The 26,777-nt window shown below is 38.4% G+C and overlaps 1 protein-coding gene across 1 annotated transcript in view; it reads left to right on the top strand.

Moving 5' to 3' along the window:
• Positions 1-26,777, top strand: part of dock1 (dedicator of cytokinesis 1) — a 351,227-nt gene continuing 324,450 nt past the window's right edge. Inside the window, exon 1 of the mRNA XM_041815464.1 lies at positions 1-182. Coding sequence (XP_041671398.1) covers positions 140-182 — 43 coding nt within the window. The 5' untranslated portion in view covers positions 1-139. The remainder of the gene's footprint in view (positions 183-26,777) is intronic.

Raw genomic sequence — 26,777 nt, 5'->3', positions numbered from 1 at the left:
TGGTGGAAAATGGCTGCTCGGAGTAGTACCCTAAAGCTCAGAGAAAACTGAAAAAAAAGTCTACAACAAAACCAACAGGTCACATCTGGACCTTTTCTAACCGGATAAACGACAACTCGGGGAATTCTCGACACGGATAATGTCTCGCTGGGTGCCCACGAAGAAGGAAAAGTATGGTGTTGGTACGTAACAAAACTTGCACGCTCCATCGTTAGCTGAGCCTAGCTCTCTGAGCTCTCAGATTGCACAAGTTTGGGAAGGATTTTGATTAGAAAGCGACCGGCTTAATTGTTTCTCACGTGGCTGTGGACGGAATATGTGGGTCAAATTAGCTTAAACTGTGGTAATGCAAATGTCAGGAGTTTGCCCGCTTGTTTGCATGAAACGCAAAACAAGGAATGTGTCTATTGTGAGGAGGAGGATTGAGTATGTGTGGATTGGGAATTGTTAGAGGCGCGCCTAGTTATAGCGCTGTTTCCTGTGTTATGGGGCCTCCGCTTCAGACTAACTAGCCACTAAAGAGGCGACACAAGACCCGGAGTTGTTTAGTTTGTTGGTAGGGAGCGTTTACCGCCATGTCTTCAGTTCATATAAACTATTTGTTGTTGGATATTTCTTGTCACTTCCTCAAAAGCTTTTAATGTCTTGGTTTGGAAACACTGTCTCGGTTAGCTTCCACTCTCTCCTTTAAGGGATTATTTAACCACACTCAAATTACATCAGCATTCAAAGTATCTGTGGTTAAAGATATTGCATGCTTTAGTTAGGAACGTGTCAAAACAATCTTTGTGTGGCACTGCACTGACACCAATATTAGCCCAATGCTTATTTTATAGCATGTTATCATTTTACTCACTTGTATCTATTTTCCTGTGCCCTTGTGCTGCTCTCAGAAACATTACTTGGCATGCCGAGACAGATGACCAAATGTAGGAATTCAGAAATATTCATTAAACATGTGCATTTCGTTATTTTGAGATGAGTTGTCTCTGACTAGAGTGGTCTATTTGTTTACATGGCAGATTATACACGTGTTTGCAACATTAAAGCTCCTATGAGGAGATTTTACCTCACTCAGAAACAGCCTGAAAGTAACACTGACGACTCTATACATAATTAGCAAGCTCTGCAACCAGTAACTACACTGACCATTTTCCCTTCTTTTATGTATTTATTGTAAATTCTTGTGGCTTCTGTCAGGGGGTAGGTGTCAAAGAAAGGGCTTTGCAGGCTGCAGACTGGAGAAACAGCAGTTTTCTATTCGTCTGCAAATATTCACAGTCTGCGATATACAGTAAATGAAGCAGGGTGCAAAGTACTGTTGTGTCCACAATGGGGGGCAAAGTTGAAAATCACACGAGAAGGTACTCATGATTTATACAGTCAAATGTCTATTTTAAGTGAAAGTGACCATTCCTATGTGTATTAATTGAAGTCTTTAATTATCTCAGAACTTGATGCAACCCTTAACATTTACAATCCATGTGAAAATTAACCAAAAATCTTACAAAATAACAAATACCAGGGTGCATAAATAAGCACAGCACAGCATTGTCTTTTTGGGTAGGAGTCTATCAGGGTCTCCCATCTTGGCTTGGCCAGATTTGGAGAGGGGTCTGGCTGTATCTCTGATGGCCACTCTTACAAACTGTTGATTGGGGTGCCGTATAGTTAATGTTACTACAAAAGGCGACTAGGTTAGCTTTAGCAAACATAAGTAAAGCTAATGAAGCCATGTAATCTGGGTCTCTTACATAGTTTACCTCGCTAAATTTTGCTCCGTAGCTGTTACTATAGATATCTATGAGCTTCTTGAGCTTAAGCTTTAGCTATGTTAGCTATATTATCTATGCAGTTTACATAGCTAATGGAGCTACATAAGCTACATTTGCTGCATAAAAAAATTTTCATGGAGGACTAGCTGACTAGTAACGAGAGACTTCTCTGTCAGAATGGAAGTAACATGATTTGCTGGTGCATGTATTTCCAGTCAGTTTTTTTAAAATTCAGCAGTATTCATAAACAAGTTGTGGCAGTTATAGTCATGGAATAACCAAATTGTAAACATTACAGACTAAGGCCGGCCACACACTACAGGATTTTAAGCCTGATTTTAACCAAGATTTGACTCCCAGATGGTTGTGGGGGCGTATACCGACTGGAGCCTCGTCTAGTGTGTGGCCGGCCTAAGAAACATTTCGTAAATAAAATAGACAAAAAGATCAAAGGTATAATCTGGGATTAAATTATGCATAAATCTATTTTAGAATTAGTTAAACGAACGGTGGCTCGCTTTATCTTTGTTATCTTTAGCTAGGAGCTAACATAGCTATGCTAGCTACATAATTAACATTACTACATAAGCCAATGCAGCCCAGTTAGCTTAAGTCATGCGAGCTTTAGCAAACTTCACCAAAGCTAACGTTGTCAATTAGATAATGTATCTACCTAGCTAATAAGATGCTTTGTGAGCTTAGCTTTAGCTACGTAGCACTGTTAGTAGCTCTGTGAGAACATAACTATGTTAGCTATGTAGCTATGTATCTATAGCCAAGTTAGCTTTAGCATTGTAGGCTTTAGCAAACGTAGCCAAAGCTAACATAGTTTCACAGATAATGTAGATACAGTATGGCAGCTTTATGAGCTTAGCTTTGGCTAAGCTTATAAAGCTCATACAGCTAAGCTAACAAAGCTAGCTACTTAGCTTTGTTAGCTACGTAGCTCTGTTTTTTACGTAGTTTACATGGCTAACGGAGCTATGTAAGCTACACTGGTTATGTTGGAATGTTTTCATGATGGACGAGCTTTTGTAAGCAGATGGTTTACTCAGCTTTATTAAAGACCCTGTAAAGTAAAAATAAATCTGTATTAACATTTGTCGTATGATACATCACTGTGTTATGAACCCCCAGGTCAAATTTCAGTCAAATAAAGCATCTCCAAGTTTATAAAATTAAGCTTCAAATCATGAAAAATGAGGCAGTAAAATCTGCTCCAGGATGGTGTGGGCGTGGCTGTTGAATGAGCTAAAGCCACGCCCACTCAGGAAGAACATGATCCTCTCAGGTTTTAAAAATGTTACAATCTGAATGGAGGAAAGCACTCATGCCATTAGCCTGTCTCTTGACCTTTTGTTGACCTTAGAAGAAGAGACAAAGTCTGTTCAAATCTCTGCTATGATGCTTTAAATGATCCATAGACTACTGTGGCTCCACTGAGATGAACTGCTCTGTGATTTTAGATTGTGGCAAATTGTGATGAGGAGTGGCTCGTAGATAAGTTGACTGAGTTTAACAAGCCCTCACGCAGTAAGCATTCGCAGCTATCTTTTAGTTAGAACAACAGATAAAGGGCACGCCGGTAGTCGAGTGGTTAAGGCGCATGCCATATAAGCAGGCGACCCGGGTTCGAATCCGGCCCGTGGCACTATTTCCTGCATGTCTCTCCCCGCTCTCTCCCCTGTTTCTGACTCTATCCACTGTCCTATCAAATAAAGGCAAAAAAAGGCCAAAAATAAATCTAGGAAGAACAACGGATAAAGACACATACAGGCAGGGTAGTCTGCAGCATTAACCCCCTCACTCATGGTGTCATACTTGGAAAACTATTTTCCCCTAAAAACATGAACCAATAAACAAATCATGCATAACTATAACTTTGCTATGAAACATGAACATTATAGAACGGTACAAGAGTTAATTACCATCGCACAAAAGGAACCCAGAAGTCCCTGCTCCAGGTGACTGCTTCCTCCCACAATATTGTAGTGTTAGAGGGGAGGAGCCATTTCCCACTGTGGGCTCATGACATCGTGAGCCCACATAATGGCCCCGCCCACATGAAACCAAGCCAGGAAAGAGGTGAAATGGCCTAAATTCAGAATTCAGTTCCATGTAGATCTCAGTGTTTTCACATGTATACAGCAACCATGTTCCAACATATCTAGAGTGTTAAGACAAAAACTTTGGATTTCACTTTACGAGGTCTTTAAACATTTTATAATCAAGATTTACAGGTCAGGTTTTGACTATTAACTTTTGATACCCTTACTCTTACCCTTACCGTAAACCATGGTTTAATCTGATTTTATTTTAGTTTTAGCATGTATTTCTGTACTTGGATAAATTCTGTTTTAGATGATGGTTTGTGAAAACCATATTACCATAACTATGGTTAGCCTTTTTAAAATTATTTTTTTGGCTTTTATGTTGGTAGGCCAGAGAACCATGGGACATGCACCAAACAGTGCCAGGATTAGTATTTGGTCCTGCAACCAGTGCGTTGAGGACTGCTTATGGACGCCTTGTCTACCAACTGAGACCCATGGCTGAATTTTTCACCCCGAGTTTATCCAGAATTTAATCTGCATAAAGATAGGGTGATCACCAGAAGTAAGCAGACGGAGGTGATGACGTTTATATCACATCATCACTGAACATCCAATACAATCATTATGCACAATGCTGATACCATTTCTAGTTGAAAGTTTGCCTTGTGAATCGGTCCAATGTAATAATAGTTATAGGACACAAAAACAGTCAAAATAGCATGAGAGTCAGGAGGATTTCAGGGGCAGCTTGTCCTGAAAATTTCATGAATGCATGTGTGAAAAAGGCTATGGTTACAAAATTGCTAAAATAACGGTGATGATTGACTAATGCTCTTTTTTTCCTTTAATATCCCCTTGTACATTCTGGTTCTGACTACCCATCTCCTCAAGGCAACCCTAGTCTTTCCAGATCACTTCTATATCATGACAATGACTTGTGATCGTGAGGCTCTTTGAGCTGCGTGTCCATTAGTTGGACTGAGTTGTTTTTGTCTGATGCAGACTGATGGAAGAGTTCAGCAGGTTATTCTAAAGCTCTGATTTTCATCTCACTGCAGCCAAAACAATCTCTGCTGTTTTCAGTCCAGGCCAACCTACATGGAGCTGTATGCTGTTCTCTAAACAGGCATGACTGACTCTGATTTGTCAAAAAATGTTATTTACTTATGTTAACCATTGCCCCAGTGTACTCTCAAATATCCATCCATCAGATCTTAAAAGTCGACGTTCTTCAAAACTCTGAGTGAATTCCCACAGGGCTCCCTGAATGCAGAATGGATGAGTCATTAGCGGAGAGAGAGTCAGCTGCCACATCACTGCTGCAGAGCCGTGGTAGGGTGCACAGCCATTGCACTTCTAATACTTCGCGTGTTGACCAAAAAGCACTAATGAGCACTCTCTGAGATCCTTCACACTGGCAGCGCTCACTGTGGACCTATTTCTACTCCAGCCAAACTTTTGTCATAACATTCACCCCGCTCATAATGGACCCATGGCTTTATTAGTGTACCCAGGCAAGAAAAAACGTCTGCTTTAGTCCTTTCACAGCAGTATTAATAATAAATGCTTCTGTTTTTTACATAGAAAATAACACAGGACCTACTATAAAACCAGTTCCTTTTCATAGCAGTTTTCAGATGATTGATGAAGCGAGGCTTTGCACAGTAGTAAGCATTCACATCATTACCAATACTGGAAGTCAAGCCATATTAAAAAAAGAAATATTCTTAGAATCATCTAACTCTGTTTTTAGTTTTTCTTTTCTTTGCTGCGTTAAGCATTTCTCTACTGGCTTCTCTGCTCAGTTGTGTGGCAAAAAAGAACCTCAGTTTGTTTCAGTAAGCTCGGGTGAGTTATTTAACGAACTCATCTGATTAATTTTAGATATCATCTCTAAGTTATATATGGGCTTTTAGTTTATTTTTGTGAAAGGCTCTTTCAGATTGTGGTTACTTAAGTCACAGTGTTTTAAAACCTCTGCTGCATTAATAAAAACACCTTGTATTGTTTTCATATAAATGAAATAAAGTGCTTAACAAATTTGTTAGACCACCACCCAGTGTAAGGCTTATGCCACAGCTGCTCTAAATTAACAGCATTGTTAATTTTGTTAATTGTGGGGGTCTTCTCTCTCTCTCTCTCTCTCTTCACATCAAGACTATTTGGGTGTTAACCCTAAATATATCTATTTTTGGAGATCGGTGCCTTCTGTGATCAATTAATAAGTGCGCCGTGTCCGCGCTCCTCTCTCTCTGCACAGAAACTCTCTTCTGTTCTCTCCTGTAAATGCATCTTCTCCTGTTAATTAACTTCTGCCATTGTTTAGTTTGTGAATTTATGATAAAACTCTGTAAAGGTCCTGCGCCGGTTCTGATTGTGAGTTAGTCTGTTTGTGCGCAGATCAGCTGTTTTTAAATCATTATTTGTTTCAGTGAAAACAAATATGACAACGTTTATCTAAAGGTAATTTAATAAAAGAAAGGTTACTGATGAAAAGGGCTGGGCAGTTAAGCACCAATTAGATTAAATTGCAATTTGGCCTGCTGCAATTTTCAAATCAGACAGTGAAATTTTTTTTTTACCCTGAAATGTGTCAAAATACCGATTTGGTACATTTTTTTGCAGCAGAAATTTTATGCTCTACATATTGTGCATTTATACAGGTGTCTTTTTTCCAAAACAGTTTAGGAGTTTGTAAATCTTGCATCCCTAGTTTAATTTATCCAGTATTGCATTAGTTATAATTTAGAATGATTTATTGCTTGTTTTTTGAATAAAACATAAGATGAGGAACCTTAAAGTAAACGCATATTAAATTGCAATCGAGAGAAAGAAGCTAAACTGATAAGCTACTGTGTGTAGCCTATAAGGGAAGGAGAGGGGTACAGAGGAGGGGGCAAGATGAGTTTATGTTAGTTTAATCTTATGGAAAGCACACCAATGAAACAAATGGCATCAATCCCAATGTATTAGCTATGATTTAAATAATTAACCCTCAGTAATAACAGTTTTTTGAATAATAGACACAGATAGAAATTTACAAAATTATATCTATAGTCCAACAAGGAGTATGATCATTAAAGGAATGATCATTTTGCCACTTTTTTCAGATAAAGATTGGTTTTGTTGAAAGACACAGGTCTGTGGTAGTATTTGGTATATTACTCTCGTTGATTACCTCACTGTAGCTCATATCAGTGTCAATAACTGATGTCAGGGACAGTTTTTTAAGGAAAGAATATCTGTATCATCTTAAATCTTTATCAGAAGGTCAGACTAGGAAAATGTATTTGAAATTGGCCAATTAAACTGGAACCAGTACCCCAGTACCACAAGGGCACAAAGATGTTTAAAGACGACATTTAAAAGATTTAGCCACATAATTTTGTTCTCGAAGTACACAAGATTGAAGCATTAAACTTTGAAATGTACAAAATTTCAGTTGTTTTAAAATTATACAGATATTTCCAGCACAAACTGAGCCAAGTGTGGAATAATCTTTCATTAACCATAACAGAGAAAAAATGATTCAATCGTTGTGATTTTGATTTTTGCCATAATTTACCAGCCCTAGCCTTGCTTGCATGCTCTAGTGCAGGGTGATTAATTGAGTTTCATTTATGATTATAATTTGGCTTCATATGATCATAAAAACAAGATAATTGAAAGTAAATGATAACTGTGATTGATTTTGCACATCATGTTAAAACATTATTGTGAAGCTCAATCTGGAGCCACTGAATGAGCGCACCTGTGAGATAAAGAGAGCTGAAAATCACTGTTTGCAGAAGCAGTATATGCATCCCGCTAATCAGTTCATAACTGGTAAGAATGTCTGGCACGATGATAGATCGAGCTATATTTCAAAGTAAAAGCATTTTCAGTTCTTCTGATGATATAACGACCCATGTTTTCAAACATTGCTTTTATTTTAAAGTTTCTGGTGCAGTTGTTTCATTATTGAAGTCACTTTGCAGTGTTGTACAGACCTTGTACAGGCCATTTGTTCACGCTATATTAATGATTTAAGTCATCAGGTTACAGTGATGGAGGAGTGTTGTGGAGGGGCCAACTAAGAGGATAGAGAGATGGAGCCTGGGCCTGGGGCGGAATTGACAGTGACCATCAGGAGGCCAGAGCAGTACAGTACAGTGTCAAAGATGCTCGGATATGCATGGATATTTTGTTATTATTTCATGGATATTGCACAAATTGGCCAACTGAGATATTTGAATGATTTTCCATTATTGTTTTACAAACTCCAGTCTGTGTTTTAAGACGTACATGGTTGCACATGACCCAAACAGGATTTGGTATGTGAGCATTTTGAAAACTCATGCTCTTAATGCATGTGGAATCATCTTTATCCCACCACAGGCAACAAACCTTATTGCTTTTTACATTGTTTCTGAGGATAATTAAAACCCTGAGGCAGGAGCTTGACTTCATCATTCAGACAATGTCTTCAGTCCCTCTGGCATGTTCAGGGCAGATTGAACCCAGCTGATCTGATGAACTAACTGAATTTATTGGGATTCCTGAGACAGTGGCAAACACAAGAAGTTTTTGACTCTTTTCAAATGGAAGCTGTGCTTTTGTGATGGAGACTAGCCTTCATTTTTTTAATAGTATTTGAATCAGAAAAGCAAGCCAATCAATGCTAAAGAAACTTCTAAATCCTTCTCTTTTTACCTTGAGCTTATCTCATTTCCATGATTTTTTCTGGTCAAATACCCGCCAGTACTAGTGAAATCAATGAAACCGAGAATTTTAAAACTTGCTTATTCCCGTGGCATCTCAAAAATGAGTCAAGTGTGCCTCTGGGAGATAATTTTTCCATCTCTGAACTCTTTGATGAGTGATCCAAAGATACTTTTTGATGCTGATTTCAAATGTTGCCTCATTAATTCTGTTTCATTGGGATGTTCCTTAAAAGAGCTGTCAGAGAGTTCTAGAAAGAAAACCAGGGAAAACTAAGCATCTGCTTTATTTACCAGATCTACACACCACTGTAGAGACTCAACTACAAATGACCAATTAGAGGATGTGCTGATGTGTGTAATGTTTTCTATGACTTGGTACTTGTCCCTTTGTAATTCAACTTAATGCTATGTAGCATAATGCAAGAGCAGCAAACAATAGCTATGATTGTTGGAAATACCTTTGTAGCAGTTTCAGGTTAGGGCGGTCAGGAAATGTTGCTTCCATTAGGGTTGGCAACTTATTCAATATAATACTGGTTAAAATAGACTACAGTAACCTTATTTACGTATACATAAAACTGAAGACTTCCTGAAGTTTTCAAGGTGAACTGCAGCGGGTTTTGCTGTTTCTATCCTGTGACTAGCTTTATTGACAGTGGATGAAATTGGAAACGGGGATCTGAAAGTAAGGAAGAGACATACGGAAAAGGAGCCATCTGCATACGTGGGGATCAACCTAACCATTAGGCCATCTGTGCCCTGAATAGTTGAACACCACACAAGGACAAGCATTTGTTAGTGAAGATTTCTTGGTAGTAGTGAGGTTTGAACCTAGGTTAAGTTTCTTCCCTGGTTGTGGGACTTAGCAGCCACGAACCAACTTACCAACCACTAGGCTATCCGTCCTCTTAATGGGTGAACAACACACGTGGTTGAACATTTGTTAGTGAGAATTTCTCGGTAGTAGTGAGATTTGAACCTGGGATAAGTTTCTTCCCTGGTTGTGGGACTTAGCAGCCACTAACCAACTTACCAACCACTAGGCCATCCGTGCCCTTGATAGTTGAACAACACACGTGGTCGAACATTTGTTAGTGAGGATATCTTGGTAATAGTGAGAGTTGAACCTGGGTTAAGTTTCTTCCCCGGTTGTGGCACTTACCAGCCACTAACCAACTTAACAACCACTAGGCCATCCATGCCCTTAATGGTTGAACAACACACGTGGTCAAACATTTGTTAGTGAGGATATCTTGGTAATGGTGAAATTTGAACCTTGGTTAAGTTTCTTCCCCAGTTGAGGGACTTAGCAGCCAGTTGACTGAGCCAGTGGGGAATTTGTTTTTATTTTTAGTCGTAAATCTCTAGTCTTCAGGATTGCACCTTAGTCAGGGTATAGTGACACACTGAGACAAAGTGATTCACTATACCCTAAAGACAGCGCAAGTCGATGCATGATGCTGTATTTTTAAAGTTTCTAGCCCTATGAAATAAAAGCCTTTTGCATTTTTCAAGCCATCTTGAGTGACTGGACCTGGATTATTTCTGCCAGTGTTTTTTGGTGATAAGTTTTCCATCCTTTCTGCAAATCTGTTCCTTCCATGATCACCAGTGGTTTGAGGGTCACCAGAAGCACCCTTGTTTTTACCTCTTTAGTGTAGACTAGCTTAGCTTTAGCTTAGCATTTAGCCTTGCGATGGCTTCTCTCTCCCTCTCTCTCTCCTGCTTTCTCCTCCCTGATGCCAGATGTTTAGTATTTCCTCATTCTAGTACTTGGATTAAGTGTTTATTTCTGGCATTGGAGAACAGGGTTATTACAAGCGCGGCTCTACACCAATGAAACTAAACCCTCGTCTAGTTGAACCAACGTGAATTTTATTGGACCTCCCTAGGGATGAAGTACAACTGAAGATATGCTTTGAAGTAACACTGGCACTTTGTGATATAACTGATCATTGTAACAATCTATATTGTATGGCTTCAAAAAGCATGAAAATTTTGACAACCTTGCTTCTTGTCAACCAACTTGCTGTTTATGTAAGACAACAACCGGAGATGCAATCTGCACTCTGAGCTTTCAACGTTGGCTCTGGCATGGCTATGATTCATATTTCAAACTTGTGTGACACAGACTGCAGGCCAACAGGACTGACAACCCTAGACGGCTCAGATTTGGAGCAGGTTAGCGGTGAGTGACACATTGGAATCAGGAAATAAAGTTGCAGACGATGTGTCTTAAGACTGCGGTCATGCGTAATTTGTAATGTCTCTGCCCTTCATCCAATGAAAACCATCCGTACTGATAAAAAAACACCTCCCACCCATGAGTAAAGCCGGCTAATGAAAATAGCCACAATTAAAAGACGGTTCTCGTGACTACATACATTTTAACCTTATGTTTGAAACTCTAAGCCTTGTATTTTACTGTCTCTTAGTGCCTTACTTGGCATGAAGTAGTCAAGTCTGTTCATTTAATCAGTTTGTTTCTCTGTTTTATATGCTGGGAGTTACTTCCACTGCTTTTATTCAGCAGATGCCTTGTTTCACATCTGTTGAAGGCACAATAAATATGAGAAGAGGGGGAAAAAGTGTGGCTCTTGTCATCGCTGCACTTTCTGCCAGATATCATAACCATTAATTCTGATGTAACAAAGCTTCCAACAATATTAACTACACTGTTGAGTTTTACTATGCACGCAGATGATTTCTCTCTGCCTGTGCTTAAACTTGGTCCAAGAAAGAAAAGCTAAGCTGACAAAATCAGAGAGAGAGTGCTTTTACAGGAGGGAAAATAAAGCAGCTGATGAATAGGGAGGAGATGGTGCAGGGACAAGTGGAAGAGGGCTGATTTTTATTATTGTTTTCTGCTCCTTGTCAGGAAATAAGCACGCAGTTTCATCTTTCTTTGGTCCTTTTTACATCCAGGAGGTGTTCACAATCAGCCTTACACCTTTGCTCATAAATGAACATGTGAAACAGAAGTCACCTGTGTTTGCAGCAGAGGAAGGCGATCAGACAAAAGCATACATGGAGCTACAGTGTGGTATTTCTCTCTCTCACATCCTTCCTCTGGTCTAGTGACCAAAATGTGTGCGTTATATGTTTGGTGACTGAAATTCAAGTGTTATTATTAGGGGCTGCCTGCGAAAGTGTGCAGCTATCTTGAGTGTTCTTCTTCAGCCTGAATGCTAAGCTTGCACTGTTATTTTCAATTTTATGAGAATGTGCTTCATGGCTTTGGAATATTTGTTTTGTTGGTGTGCAGAATCCTGAAGACATCCTCCACCTGGGACCTTATTCTGCTGGAGTTTCCCGCCTGTCTAATACATCTCTGCCGCTCTTATTGAGCCGCAGAACTGAACCTGAAAACAAATGTGAGGCAGCTTTTGCATAACTAGATCTAGGGATGTTAATAATAAAAGATTTGATAACTTACAAAGGCAGCCTTGGCAGATTAATGCTATCAATTATGTCAGACAAAAGTAACAGCAGCTTTTTCGTAAATATTTTCTATCAACTTATTGCGTACAGATAGGTATGATTACCTCAGTACTTGAGCACTTACTGTGACCTCTCCCAGTAACATTTAACAACTTGTGCTGTTTAAATACTGGATCAGTCAACACAAACTTGGACAGATTTCAGCTTGGTGGCGTTGTGCCCTATCATCAAATGTCAGGCCTTAATATGAAAGTCAAGAATGATAAACACAGCATCCAGGAGAATATTTTCTAATGTTTTTCTTTCTTTATTCAGGAGCTTCAATCCCCTTCTCCCTCTAAAATAACCCTAAGATGGCGTACTCAGCTCAAGTCTTTTCATAAGCTCTGTTTAGTTTTTTGTAACTGCACCTTAACTTTAAAGCTTCATTTCTCTCCTGCTGAGGTGTGTCAGTCTGCTACTGACAACACCACATTTCCTGATATTGACGTTCACAATAAAAGCACGCAACAACCACATACTTTGCCTGTTTATCATTGTTTTTTAACAGTTTTAACAGAGGTGCCATCAAGTGTACAGAGCTATTGTGTTTATAGCTTGTCTGACCTTGTTTAAAACTCACTGCTTTGAATTGAGTATTGAAACCCAGTATTGAATTACAAGGCAGATTTTTGATGCTTCATTTTGCTACTGCGCCACCCCACCGCAATCCCGTCACTCCAAAGGAAAGGCACAAAATACATTTAATGAAGAAGTTGCACTCTTTACTTATATATTCTATAAGAATCTCACTTCTGAATTTTTTTATGATACCCAGACAGCTTTTATTCAGCTTCTGACTTTTAAAACACATTTTTCTCTCAAATGTATCGATTCAGACACTGTGCAAGCACAGATATCTTTTAAAATTTATTCATATATTGGAAGACAACCCAAGTGATACATAACTGTAATGTTTAGGCTGTTATTATAACTGCAGTGCTGGGCTTAAGACAACCAATGTTGATCCATTGCAACACAAAGCTTGTGTTAAAGCCCCAGACTGGCTGACAGAGACGCTTTGTAAAATGGGAACACTTGCTGCATGTTGCTGTTATTACAGACATCAAACATTGAGAGGGAAGAGCATACATTTTAACTCATTGTTTTGCTTCACAATACTCACATAGGTTTCTTTTGGCTGGTCTTTATTTTCAGAGTGAAACAGTGCTGGTGCTGGAACTGTTGTCTGTGACATATAACTCTGTTATGCCAAAAATGGATAAATTTGCTAAATTTGGGCAACATTTATGGCATGTTATCAAACTCTCTTTGAAGGATTGCCCTTACATTGATTGTTTTTGACGGAATCATGATTGGCACTCCTTGACCCACGACCTATGCACTTGCACTCAATTGCAAAGACATTTATGACATCAGCATACAATGATTGGTCTGGATCACACTTGTTGATCAAAACAGGACAAGGTTTTTGTTGTGTGCCATGATGGAAGCCCCAAAAAACTAATCAGATCCAGCCAATAGGCTTCAGTAGTTCCACTCAGTTAGCATTACATGCACCACGTCAGCCATGAACAGGAAGAGGGAATCGAGGGGATGATTATGTACAGTAAACGACTGAGGGCTGAAGTCCAACTCTGTCCCAGGACCACAGCCTTGCATATGGGTTGCATGTTCTGCTATCTTAACTTTATCAGTGCAGGCCTGCCCAGCACTGTGCATTTGACACGCAAAACTTTGTCCGTCATCACCCTCCTTTTCTTTGTCAGAGGTCGGTATGACTTTGCTATTATTCATTCTTAAAGGGAATTATATATTAACTATGGGCCAAGCTGCTTGGTGAAGCAGTTCTAATAGTACTGCTCCCAGTGGCTTGCTGTGCGATGGCGGCTAAGACGAATGACAGCTGGCCTATTTAATCAGTGCATAGCTAAGTGGTTCCACACTACTCCTCCTTGGCTCTGCGGTGTGACAAATACACAACACTTATACATCTTGTTGAAGAGGCGCTGCCATGCCATAGGTTAAAGGGGGAAAGAAAATAAGGGGGCTGTGGACTATTTAACCTTGTGCTTAGGAAGATGAAAATACGATTTGTGTCTACCCCTGCTGTATGACACTAGTTTGAATAATCAACCTTTTGAACAGTGTAGTGACAAAGAAAAACTAAATCTGGTGACCTTTAACAATTTTATCGTCTCAAGCAGCAAAGCATCAACAAAACAAAAATGACAGAATACAAATCATCTTCACTTTTGGTCCTAGCTATTTATATCTTTTAGTGATGCAGGTTAGAGCTAAAACTTTCATCTGTATAAGGCCTACATGTTTGGTTTTGTTTTGCAAGATGCTATCTACATCATTATAGGCGTGTTTAGACCAGCACCACTCTAAGAGCAAACCTCTCCTTATCTTTAGTCATGCCATCTCAGTGACATGTTTTCGATATCTTTAAACACGTTTATGAACAAAAGTATCTCCCTTGTTAAGATCTCCATTGCCCTTGCAGTGCCATCAGTGTTTCACCACTCTGTGATAACATCATAACTCAGGATAGCATGCAGACTTGAGAAGACAGAAGCAGGAAGTGCCTCCTGTTGGTCAAAAAAGTATTGCAATCAGGGCTGTCAGCATTAATGCATTAATCATGATGCTATTACTGTTCATAATAAGTGCATATATTTTTGAAATCATGTTATTTACATGTTCTATTGCCCCTTTCAGTACACTGATTAAGCCATTGCAACGGGTCCCTGCAGACTCAGTGATGTAAAATAAGTCCACCATTGCTTAATATCTCATTTCTCTTTAAAATCTCAGCTTAGTGGACAACATAAAAATCATCTGTACTGAAACTGGTTTTTCAGGGTAGATACTGATTTTTTGGGGGGCTTTTTTTGCCTTTGTGATAATAGGACGGCTGAAGAGAAATGTGCAAAACAGTGCCGAGATTAGGTATCGATACTGCGACCAGTGCGTCAAGAACTACAGCCTTTGTATGTGGGCACATGCTAACAAGTTTTTTTTAAAGATGTGTTTTTGGGCTTTTTATGCCTTAATATAGATAAGAGGACAGTGGCTAGAGTTGGAAACAGGGATGAGAGAGTGGGGGAGAAACATCTTTCAGTCTTTGTCTGTATAGTGCCAAGTCATAACCAAAGTTATCTCAAGGCACTTTACAAAGAGGGCAGATCTACCATACTCTCTGTTGTTGCCTATTAAAATAGACCAGTGCAATCATTAATATTATAATAATGAATATACTCTATTATAATAAAGACCAGCAGTGATCACCATGAGCGCAGCACTAGCAGTATTTAGCCCTGTTACAGTGGCAACACAAACCTCCCCCAACTATAGAGCAGACCTAGCTCATGTTGACAGCCCTCTGCCGAGGCTGCACTGGGGTTGGAATGGGCTAGAAGGGGGGGTAGGGGTGGAGAAAAGCAATAAGAAGAGAGGACAAGAAAAACAACAAAACAACAAATTTATTTTTAAATTGCATGACACGCGGAAAGGAGCGGCAGAACAGACTTAACACGGGCTGCCCGCGTACATGGGGTGCAACGTTACCGCTTGGCCATTTGTGCCCCAGTTTGATTGATTATGGATAAAATAAAATGCCAATACAGATCACTGAAAAAAATGCTAAATAGCTTTAATAATTAGCAAGGCCTTTACCAAACATTTCACTTTCTGCTGTTCACTTAATTCCTTTTTAATCCATAAAAAATCCCTTTTTCCATGATTAGCTTTATGTCATATTCTACAATCTATGTAAAGTAACTTATTTTCTTTCAAAATAAAAGCAAGCAAGCAAGGAAGCAAGCAATATATTGGCTTTAATAACTGGCCATGCTGATAAATGACCTTCCTAAATAGATACTTCCCTTACCTCATTTAGAGTCACTACTGGCTTCTTTGAACCGTCATGGACTTAAAACAAGGAAGTCATGAGTTCAAACACATCTTTACACAGGCCATTATTATAGCTGCAGTGCTAAGATCAAGACATACCGAGTCGATCCATTGTAGCTCAGGCCAACAGCAACGCTTTGCAAAATGAGCTCACTCGCTGCATGTTGCTGTTATTACAGACATCACACTTTACATTGAGTACACTGAAACAAATGGGCGATTTTTTTGCTGCTCTTTAGTTTCAGAGTGAAACATGCTGATGATTGGACTGTATCCAAACAGGAAGTTAAGTAACCTAAGTTCAAAAATCCAAATTTAGACGGAGACAGTTTCAAATGCAAAATAGTGGAATTTTTAAGAGCAACAAAAAATGGAGATGAATCACTAACAGCAGAAATCTGGAGTTACTAATAATAAAACATTTTAACCATTTAAACACCCCTCCTTATTGCAGTATAGATTTTGTACAGTTTTCAATTGAAATTGTCCATATTTGTATGGATATTGTACTGTTTCAAAGTATCCTTCCATCTCAAAGTAAAAGAATGCTGTAAATGTTTATATTTTAATATTAATAGCTGAATTTCCAACACTTGCCCCTTTTTTAAGGTCTCCATAGGCTTAAACAACATTGGTTGTCTTTGTTGACCTTTGCTGCCAGTGACACAATTTGACGCTACAAGGCATCTTTGTAGTAAAGATTACACAATCACACATTGACCTCTATTAGGATTACAATAGACTGTGATGTCCCTCCTTAGCTTTGTGACTACAACCACACACATTGTGCTTGATGATGCGCCATGATGCTGTGTGTTGTGACTGACTGATGTGGGGTGCTCCCTTTGCCTCTCAGCTCCCCTCTGTATTGATTGTGAACATGCCAAGCAGCTTGGGCATTGTCTGAAAATAGTCCTGCTGTGCTGCTTTAGCTAGCTTGACAGATGGCTAATGGTGTGTAACACGTCAATGTCAAACAAAGGTCATCTATGGAGACTTGTGCTGTTCCATAATTTAGATTCAGCAGGATGAAATTAATAAAAGAGGACCTTTAAGCCGTCATCCTTTTTCAGGCAGGCCATTAATACAGTTGTATGAAGTCGGTCATTCATATTCATAAACTTCAGCTTAGTTTAACGTCTTGAAGTAATCATCAGCAGAAGTAAACCTGCTGTGTTAATAGCACAAAACATTTTCTCCCTGTGAGGTATTAAGAAAAAATGCTTTTCTTTTAGACATGGAGAAAAATACTTTAATTTTGGTGACAAAGCATCAAAGAAATTTGGCACAGCTGCAATTTAAGCCCTTTTATCAAAATTCAGCTCAAACCAGTGTTTGCTTGCAGGTGTGAGAGGAGGAATAAGAAAAAGAGAAAATGACAAAAAGGAAAAAGAACCAAAATGATGTTTCTTCCTTCATGCAGTAAATGTGAAGAAATAAGCTGTATTAGTCATGTTGTATCTCTTTTTTCCATTCACTCACCCTTGAAGACTTAATATAGATCGTACTGGTATAAGATACAGTCTGTTTTTGGGGTCTTCAAGAATTATAAATGTTTAAATTGTCTTTCTGTGGGATGATTTTCATGGTGTTCAGTAATATACACAATTCAAGGGAGGGAGGGATAAAGGGAGGTATTCACAGCGAATACTGATTGTTATTTACAGCTAATATAAGCTCATATGAAGCCGATATTAACAAGTAATAAAGTAGGCACATCAGCCAATACTGGTCTGTATTTACAGCGGATATTGATGGATATATTCAGCCAGTATAGGGCAGTATGCAGAGCTAATATAGTTAAATATTTACAACAGATATAGACTTATATTTACATCTGACATAGACCTAAATTCACAGCTGATACAGGTCTATATTTACAGCCGATATAAGGCAATATTTATAGCTGATAAATGCCACTTTTTTACAGCGAATATTGGCTGATAATGATTGTGGACATGGGTTGGTATTTACAGCCAACATATGTTCATATTTACAGCCGATATAGACCTATATAGACCTATACCTATATAGCTGATAAAGGGTCAATATTCACACCCAATAGTGGTATATACTTTCAGCTAATACCTTCCAATATTTACAGCTGATATAGGCCAGTATTCACTTCTGATATAGGTCAAAATTCCTTTCTGATATAGGCCAATATTCACTGCTTATATAGGTCTATAATTACAGCTGATTCAAGGTAATATTTACAGCTGATATTGGCTGATAATTATAGTGAAAATAGATTGATATTTACAGTTGATATAGGCCTATAACTTTTATCAATACAGATAGACATTTACAGCAGATATGTGCCATTTTTACAGCTGATATAGATTGATTATTTTCAGCCAATACAGGCAGATATCTACAATCCCTTTTCCCTATGATATTTATGTCTTAGACTGATATGTACAGCAAATATAGGTTCTTATTTATAGCTGATAAAGGCTGACATTTTCACCAGATAGAGTTAGATGTTCACAGCCAATAAAATTTGTTATTTACAGCAAATATATTAGATGTAAATAATTCTGCTAAAACTGATACTGAACTTTTTAAGCTCTCAGTACCAGTATAATGCTGCTGATATAGTGCATCCCTGTTGCAAGAGAATCACATATACCACACAAACCAGTGGATGTATTCACTGTGTTTGGGTGTCCCTTTCACCTCGTATGCTTCAACCTCCTACTTCTTTTTACTGCTGTTGGACAACACCCAGCTGTCTTCTTTATCCCAGTGTCAACATTTTCTTTGCCAGTGTAATCAATATTCAGCTCAAGCAATTTCATCATTTATTGCCTTATTTCTTTATGAATACATATCACTGATGCAAGTCTCTTCTCTATTTTTAATATGGGTTGTATTACTAAGATTGTCAGCCAAAAACATCAGGAAGCATTTCCTTCCTCAGATCAGTATTATGCTTCATGGAAGACACAAGCTGAGGACAGAATAAACAGTCCAATTACTCAGTAGAAACAAAGTTTAATGTCTTGGAATAAAACAAGACGAAAGATTTGGCAGCAAATCTCAGACTGTAAACTCAGTCTACATTGAGTATTCTTAACAACATCTCGCTGACCGCTCAGGCCGAGGCTTTATTCTAGCAGAGTGATGAGCTTGCAGCTGAGCTGAGGCTGTGCCAGGCTGCCAGTGGGTGAGCCTACACTGGATGACCTGTCTGTGTCTGTGGGTCAAACATGGGCTAAGAGATCTGGCTTCATGGGGAAGCTCTCGCTTAAGTTCCTCAGGAGACTTAAGCTGCAGGAGGTTGGCAGGTATGGCTGTGGTTGCATGCATACATGAAAGACAGGTACAAATGGATCAACATGCATGCTGTGAGTAAAGGTCCATAAACTTGATCATATAATCCATTTAAAATACTTATTTTTTATTGAAACCTCCTGTCATCATTCTGTCTCAGTTTTGTCTTCCAGTCCCAGCTGTTGATGCTCATGCACAGCAGGAATTATATGGCTCGACAACTTCAAGGCTATTCAGCTTATGAAAATGTCAACATGAATGTCGGCTGCAGTCCGTTTTAATGTTACGTTCCTCACCTTTAAAATGTCCCATGGGTTGTTTTGGGAGACTCGTAATGGAGTTGTCAGTCACTGATTGTGGTTGCAGACAGGCGAGGGATTGCCACATGCAGCAAGAGACAGCCTTTCAGTAGGGCTGGCATTTGATGAAATGGCCTTTTGTGTGTTTGTGTTGGTGTGAGTCTGTGCATGTGTGTGTTTGTGGCTAAATACTTTATAAGTCAGAGCCCTGCAGCTCAGATGTTGGTGGGCCCTGGAGGCAGTTTGAGATTTCCGAGAGTGGCAGCTCTGCTCTGTGATCAACCTCAAAGGATTTAGATGAAGTTGTGTCACTTTTTTATCTGACACCACTGTCTCCTTTTGTTTGAAGGAAAGATGACATGAAATGAAATATGAAGTTTTCATCTGACCTCAGGGTGCATGGCTAAATCTGAATCTGCCAGTGGTATGAAACTGGCCTGAAAATCTTCTAAAGTACTTGCATGCATCTGCCTTAAATGAACATTTTTACTAATGTGACTTGATAAGAGGAGATGCTTTTTTTCTTAAATGTATCAGGGCATCAGATTCTAATATTAGACAAAGTTAACCAGAATAAATGCAGTTTTTAAATGATGAAAAAGTCTGGAAATGGCTACAGAGCCATATCTAAGGCTTTGGGACTCCAGGGAACAATGGTGAGAGCTATTATCCACAAATGGAGAAAACTTGGAATAGTGGTGAACCTTCCCAGGTGTGGCAGTCCTACCAAAATTACTCCAAAGGCGTAATCTACTAGGCTACGTACTCTAAAAGAGTAGTGCACATAAGCTACATTTTTGCTGTTAGATTTTTTTTTTTTCTGATGACCTTATTGATGATTTTGGCCTATAAAATGCACAATTATTATTTTTAAATGCCTCTTTTGTTTGATCAAAGCCTGAAGGAACTGCATTTAATATTACATATAACATTACAGATCAGCAAATATAACAATGTGCAGTGGCTTAGATAAATCCTGTTAGTGAAATCCATCACATTTTAAAAGCAGCTGTCAAAATACTTCTGACATATTGCAAACACCAATTAAAAATGCTTTATTGTGATGCATCTAGAATTCATTCTCCCTAAGAATTTTGATTCAGGCCAGAGTGTGGGACTTTCTCAGCACATACACACTTTGTAAGCACTGTGCTGCTGTGCTTTAGCACACTGCACTTGGGGTAAAAATAACTTCACGCTCAACAGTATTGTCGGAAACCACAAGCAACACCTTTTTGTGACCACGTAATGCAAGCAATACTGAAACTAAACATAAATATGACTCTGCAGAGCTGGCCACAGAAGAACCTTTGGTACAAATACATCATTGGGTGCATGCTGTTTGCTGCAGGCTGCAATTGGTTTCCATAGCTCATATATAGCCTGTGCTACTTCAATGACCCCAATAAAGTAGTTGATAAAATAACATTTTCTTAGAAGTAGTAAGGTTTCAGGTTGTTATTCCTTTAATATGCCTGTTTTTCTGTATGGCAACACTTGTTCATCTGTGCTAATGGGACTGTAGCTTTGTTCAATAAGAGATGGAGTCAAAGTCTAATCCTTGTATGATTATCTGTCATTATACAGTTATTTAGTACATGGAAATCAAGTTTACTCGACATTGCCTTGAGATTTGGGACTGCACTGAGCCATGGGGCTTTAAAAAACTCCATTATTAAAATGATTAGTGGTAGGAGTGGTATAGTAGAGCAAAGTTTTTAGATGAAAGTTGCTGGCAATTCACTTGAATAACCAAAAGCTTTTACAAATAAAGAGAGAGTGTTAATGAGTTGGAGAGGAGTCTGGCTGCAGACCTGATGGCCACTCTCACAGACCGTTCATCTGACACGCCGTATATCTCAAAAAGGAAGTGCCTTAATTTGTTGGTACATTGTATTTCCAGTTTTAGATTTATAAAGCAGTTACATTCCTGAAATAATCACATTATATATGTTCAGATGAAGCAACATTTCATAAATAAAAAAGAGAAAAAGGTCAGAGCTTTGTTAGCTTTAGCTAAAGCTAACATGGCTAAGCTACCTACATAAGCCACATTACTTCATAAGCCATGTCGCTAAGTTAGCTTTAGCAATATGAGCTTGCTAATACTTCGCTTACATAGCTGCTTTGTGAGCTTAGTTAGCTACAATGTAGATTATGCAACTAGGTTGCTTAAGTAAATGCTTTGTGAGCTTATCTCTAGCATTGTTAGCTACATAGCTTTTTTGCTTTAGCAATGTAAGGTTTAGCAAATGTAGCAAAAGCTAACTTAGCTCCATAATTTAGATAAATTAGATACATAGTCAACAAAGCTACTTTGTGAACCTAGCTTTTGATATGTTAGCTAAGTTAGCTACATTGACGCATAGCTACATTTTCTAGAGCTATGTTTATGTTATGCTTTAGAATTGTGAGCTTTTGCAAATATAGCTAAAGCTTATTTGACTTAGTGGACAGCTTAGATATGTAGCTTACAAAGCTGCTTTGTGAACTTAGCTACATAGGTAACATTGACAACAGTACTATGGCTTACATAGCTGCTTTGTGAACTTGTCTCCAGCTATGTAGGTTTTATCTGTAGCTAATCTAGCTTTAGCAAACATAGTCAATACATTAGAAGCTATGAGAGCTAAGTAGTTAACTTAGATACGTAGCTTACATAGCTGCTTTGTGAGCTTAGCTTTGACAACTTTGGCTACATTAGCTACATCAGCTAATTAGCTACGTGATTTGTATTTAAGTTAGCTTTAGCAATGTGGAGCTTAAGCAAATGTAGCTATACCTAATTTAGCTATGCAGTTAACATAGATACTTAGCTTATATAGCTGCTTTGTGAGCTCAGCTTCAGCTACATTAGCTATGTAGCTATGTAAGTTACATAGCTTCATTACCTATGTAGCTTATATAGCTAACAGAGTTGCTTAAGCCACATTTACTACACAATAATTCTTTTTAATGGTGGACGATTGTTTTTTTCTTCAAGCAGACTGTGTACTCAGCTTTGTTAAACATTTGTAATCAGGACAGTTTTTTAACTTTCAGTATCCAAACCATTACCTGAGCCCTTATCCTAACTTCTAAATAGAAGATTAATCCACATTTACCTCAAATTTAAGTGTCTAGCGTCTTTCGATATATATATATATATATATATATATATATATATACATATTATATTTGAATCAGTGGTTCTGAAATGTGGCCAACATATTTATGCTATTGAGATGCTGAGTAGGAGTTTCCCTTTTTGGACATTTTGAACAACTACCACCCAATATTTGACGTCTGGGATTGTTCTGGCTGGCTATTCTGACAACCCTGCTCAGCTGCTGATAGACTGCATACCTGCTCTTTAAAATCTGTGGCTTTGCATTAATGGTAAATGCAGAATGTTAACGTCAGCAGCAGGATGTTAAGGAAGAATGCTTCTTTTGATTGTCTCAGGGTGTCTTAACCTGTTGCCATAGGTGGCATTAGGGTGAGTGGGTTATAGAACAGGTAATTTCCTTTAATTCCAGCAATTTAGCACAGAACATTTCTGAGGTGTGCATAATCTGAGCAGTTATACCTCGCTAACATCAGACAGGAAAGTACTTAATAAAAAAAGTATTTTTGCAGCTAAATTTAGAGTTTTGTTGTTTGTATCTCCTCACTCCCACGTTGTCTTTTGAATGTTCATTGATGTGAAACAATGCCTGTCTGGCTGTCAGACACTTTGACAGCTTGATGAAGGCAGGTAGAAGCAGCCAGGGACTGCAGCTAACCTTCCCCGACATCACCACTCATCGTCCTGACCTTCGCCTGCTTTTGTAGGACATTTCAGATTTTTCCCTCCATGCTGCTCTGTTGCTGCTGACAGTATTGCATCTGCTGCTGTGGAACAAAATCTGACCATAAATAACAGCATGAAGAACAAGTCCTATTCCCCATTTCCTATTGAACACCGGTAGGTCTGCTATGCACTCTCACATGCAGCAGATGTCACCTGGAGGAGGTCAAGTGGTGTATCACATGCTTGTCAGTGCAGTCACATCTGTGCAAAGTGCCACCAAAGAGGCTTCAAAGTAAACTTGCTGACTCAATTGCATAGTTTCTTCAAATATTTGAAGGTAATTATGCACTCATTAGCATTCGTATCACAAGAGATGGAACAGAGGGCAGGAAATAATTAGCTACTTCTTGCTGTGCAAAAGGCTAATCTGGGTGGATTCTGCCAAATTACTTCTCCATGCTGTGTACTGGTGTTTACATGGAATAAAAACAACTGCGATCTGTTTCCTTTGTTTTACTAAAGATACAATATCTCTGAATAGGGCTGAACTTCCAAAGAATTTCACTCAAGTCAGATTAAGCTTTTCAGTCAAACTTTCTTCTATTCGTTCCTTTTCACGTCAGTGTTGAACTCTTATGCAAGCTTACATCAGTCTCACATTTGAGCATTATTGCAGTGCTTTGCAGTGAGTTTATTCACTGTACACTTTAGGGTAGTTAAACCCTCCATCAGTGAGTCGCACAAATGCTAAATATTAGGGCTGTAGTCAACCAAAGGAAAAATTGGTCGACCAAAATTGCACCCAGACACTGATTAATGGATTAATTGTTCAGGGGGAAAAAAAAATCATTCATTCATTCATTCATTAAAAAAAAATCACCTCGTTGGGGACTAACTCAATCCATCCAGTTTCCTCACTGCACCTGTTTGGTACTCTAAATGATCCTAAAATGAACATTGGAAGCATTAATACATTTTTTAGGATCATCACGTCCTTCTAAAAAAATAATTAATTCAGAGATGATCAGTGCACAGCTGCCTTTTATCTCCGTGATCCCGGTGCAGTAACTCTTTAAACTCATACAGCCTACAAAATAACCTCAAATCAATGTTTTTCATTAATTTATAATGGTAACTATTAACAGAATCACCTGATCCAGCCCGCGCCGTGTCATTTATGAGCAGAAAGCATGCAGCATTTATTTACGGAGGTGAGAGTGAAAAAGTTTGTTCATCGGGACTCAATGACCAGCAGACATCGCCTGATAGTAGTTGAAGTAACAAATTTCAGTCCTTTAACCTCGCTTAAGAATGATGACAAATAATAAAGACCTCAGCTGATAATGGTGTGTCAGGTCCAGGCTAAAAGTCACTTAATGATCTGTTTGTAAACCAATATTTACAGCTGACATTAGCAGGTTTTTATAGCCAAACTATCAATTATTAAAAAATATCGTATCTGCTGTTAATCACTTTTTAGGCTAATATCTGCTGATACTGATAACATCCCTCATCCCTATGGCTTACGAAGTAATGTGAACTATACAGCTAGAGTAGCTGTGTTAGCTTTAGCTTTATCTGTGGCTGGATAGCACAGTGCTTTACATTATTGACTTTGTCCTTATCCAGTGTGGGATTGTGGGATACTTTCCAAAAAAACAAAGAAAATTTTGAAATGATTTAAAGTGGAATACTTTAACCATTTTTGTATGTATATTTAGATGTGTTCAGTTTAAGATATAAAACATTAATAAGGGAGATTTGTGCTTAAATGTAAGTTATATGTACAAAAAACTCTTCATTGTACAGCATTATATGCTTGAACCACCTCCAGGGTCAGTGTTATTTTGGTGGTCACCGGCTGAAAAGTTTATTAACCCCTGCTTTATACCATGTCAGCAATTGATCAGGTGGTTGCCTTATCTTATATACTTTAGTAAGTCTGAACATTCAGAAAACATGAGTGATTTTAGCCCACCGAGGCATCACATTATCATGCAAGTTTTGTTTCTTACGTTTCACGATGTCATTATTGAAAAAAGTTATTTTGGGGAATTCATGCCCTTCTCTTTTTAAGAACAATCCTGTAACACCACCTCTAGAGATAAGACAGTTACCAGCAGTAATGATAACTGTGAAAAAAATTTCCCTAAGCTTATCATACCGTTCATATTTTAATTATCATGATAACCTGCAGCACTCACTGTGACTCTCTGACAGAGCAGAGATGGACAAGTAGGTCTACAGAGCATGTTAGCGGTAGGCTAATCACTTCATTAGCTCAAAAACACATCAGCATTCAAATTAAACCAAAATGCAGTAACCTACCTTTGGCTAAGGGCTTGACAAAAAATAAACTATAATTTCAGACTGTAGGTGTAGCATACACTCACTGGATTAAGCTGCTACTTTTACTGTTATAAAAACAGAAAGTTCAAAATATATATACAATGTTAAAATCAGCGTTGAAATCTGCAGAAGAGAAGTTAATTAGCTCACTTAACGAGCTGATGATGGTTTTATTATGATGTGTTCAAAGACAGTAGGATAACGCAATTGTAGCGGAAAGTGAATAATATGTCATGACATGCTCACATCTAACAAGAATAAAATGGGAATTCAGCTTTTTGATGAGAAAATAGAATTTGCTTTTTGTCATATTTTCAATCCAAATCTCCTCATCAGCTCTTAGCAATACCACCATTGATACTTTCGGTTTGTTAGCAAGATTAACAGCAATCTGTTTTAACAGAATTTTTGCTTTTCTGTCCTATTAAACATAAAAAGATTGATATGTTGTTTAAAGAATGTGGAATCAAATAAGTATCTGTGTATCAAATTTTCACAACTCTTTTCACAAAATACCTTTGTCAATGCACATTTGATAAAGTTTCCATGTTTACTTTTAATGTTAATACAAATTAAAAGTGTATAGGCCATTTACAGGGCTTTAATATCAAACTTGATAGAATGATTTGAAATGATGCATTGGCACCTTTTTAGATTTTCAGCAAACCACAACAATACCATGATAACCATGATAACCCTGATAGTTTAGGTCATGATAATCGTGATATGAAATGTTCATATCATTACGTCTCTAACCACCTCCATGAGACGACTCATGGGCTTCCCCATTCATGATTGTAGTTGTCATTTTTTAATAGATTATTTTGGGGGCTTTTTGCCTTTACTTTTAACAGGATGGCTGAAGAGAGACATGGCATGTGTAGGAAGACATGCACCAAACAACACCAGGATCAGGACTCGATCCTGTGGCCAGTGCATCGAGGACTGCTCAGTCAAACTAAGCTAAACCAGCACCCTAAATTCTCCTTGTTAAGTCAGGAGGCAAGCCAATCTCTGATAAAACAGTTGTTGAAATCACATACAAAAAACAAGAATCCTGCCTGCGTTAGGGTCATGATTTGTGATTACTCAAAATAATTTGCATACTGAATATTTGAGTAACACAGAGCCAGTGCAGGTACTCGTGTTCTCCCACGAACAACACCTGAGACCTCTGTGTGAGAAACTCA

This window comes from Cheilinus undulatus, linkage group 20 (assembly GCF_018320785.1).
Source record: "Cheilinus undulatus linkage group 20, ASM1832078v1, whole genome shotgun sequence".
NCBI classification, from domain to species: Eukaryota; Metazoa; Chordata; class Actinopteri; order Labriformes; family Labridae; genus Cheilinus; species Cheilinus undulatus.
The sequence above is the reverse complement of the archived record's forward strand: the minus strand, read 5'-3'. Positions and strand labels throughout refer to the sequence as shown.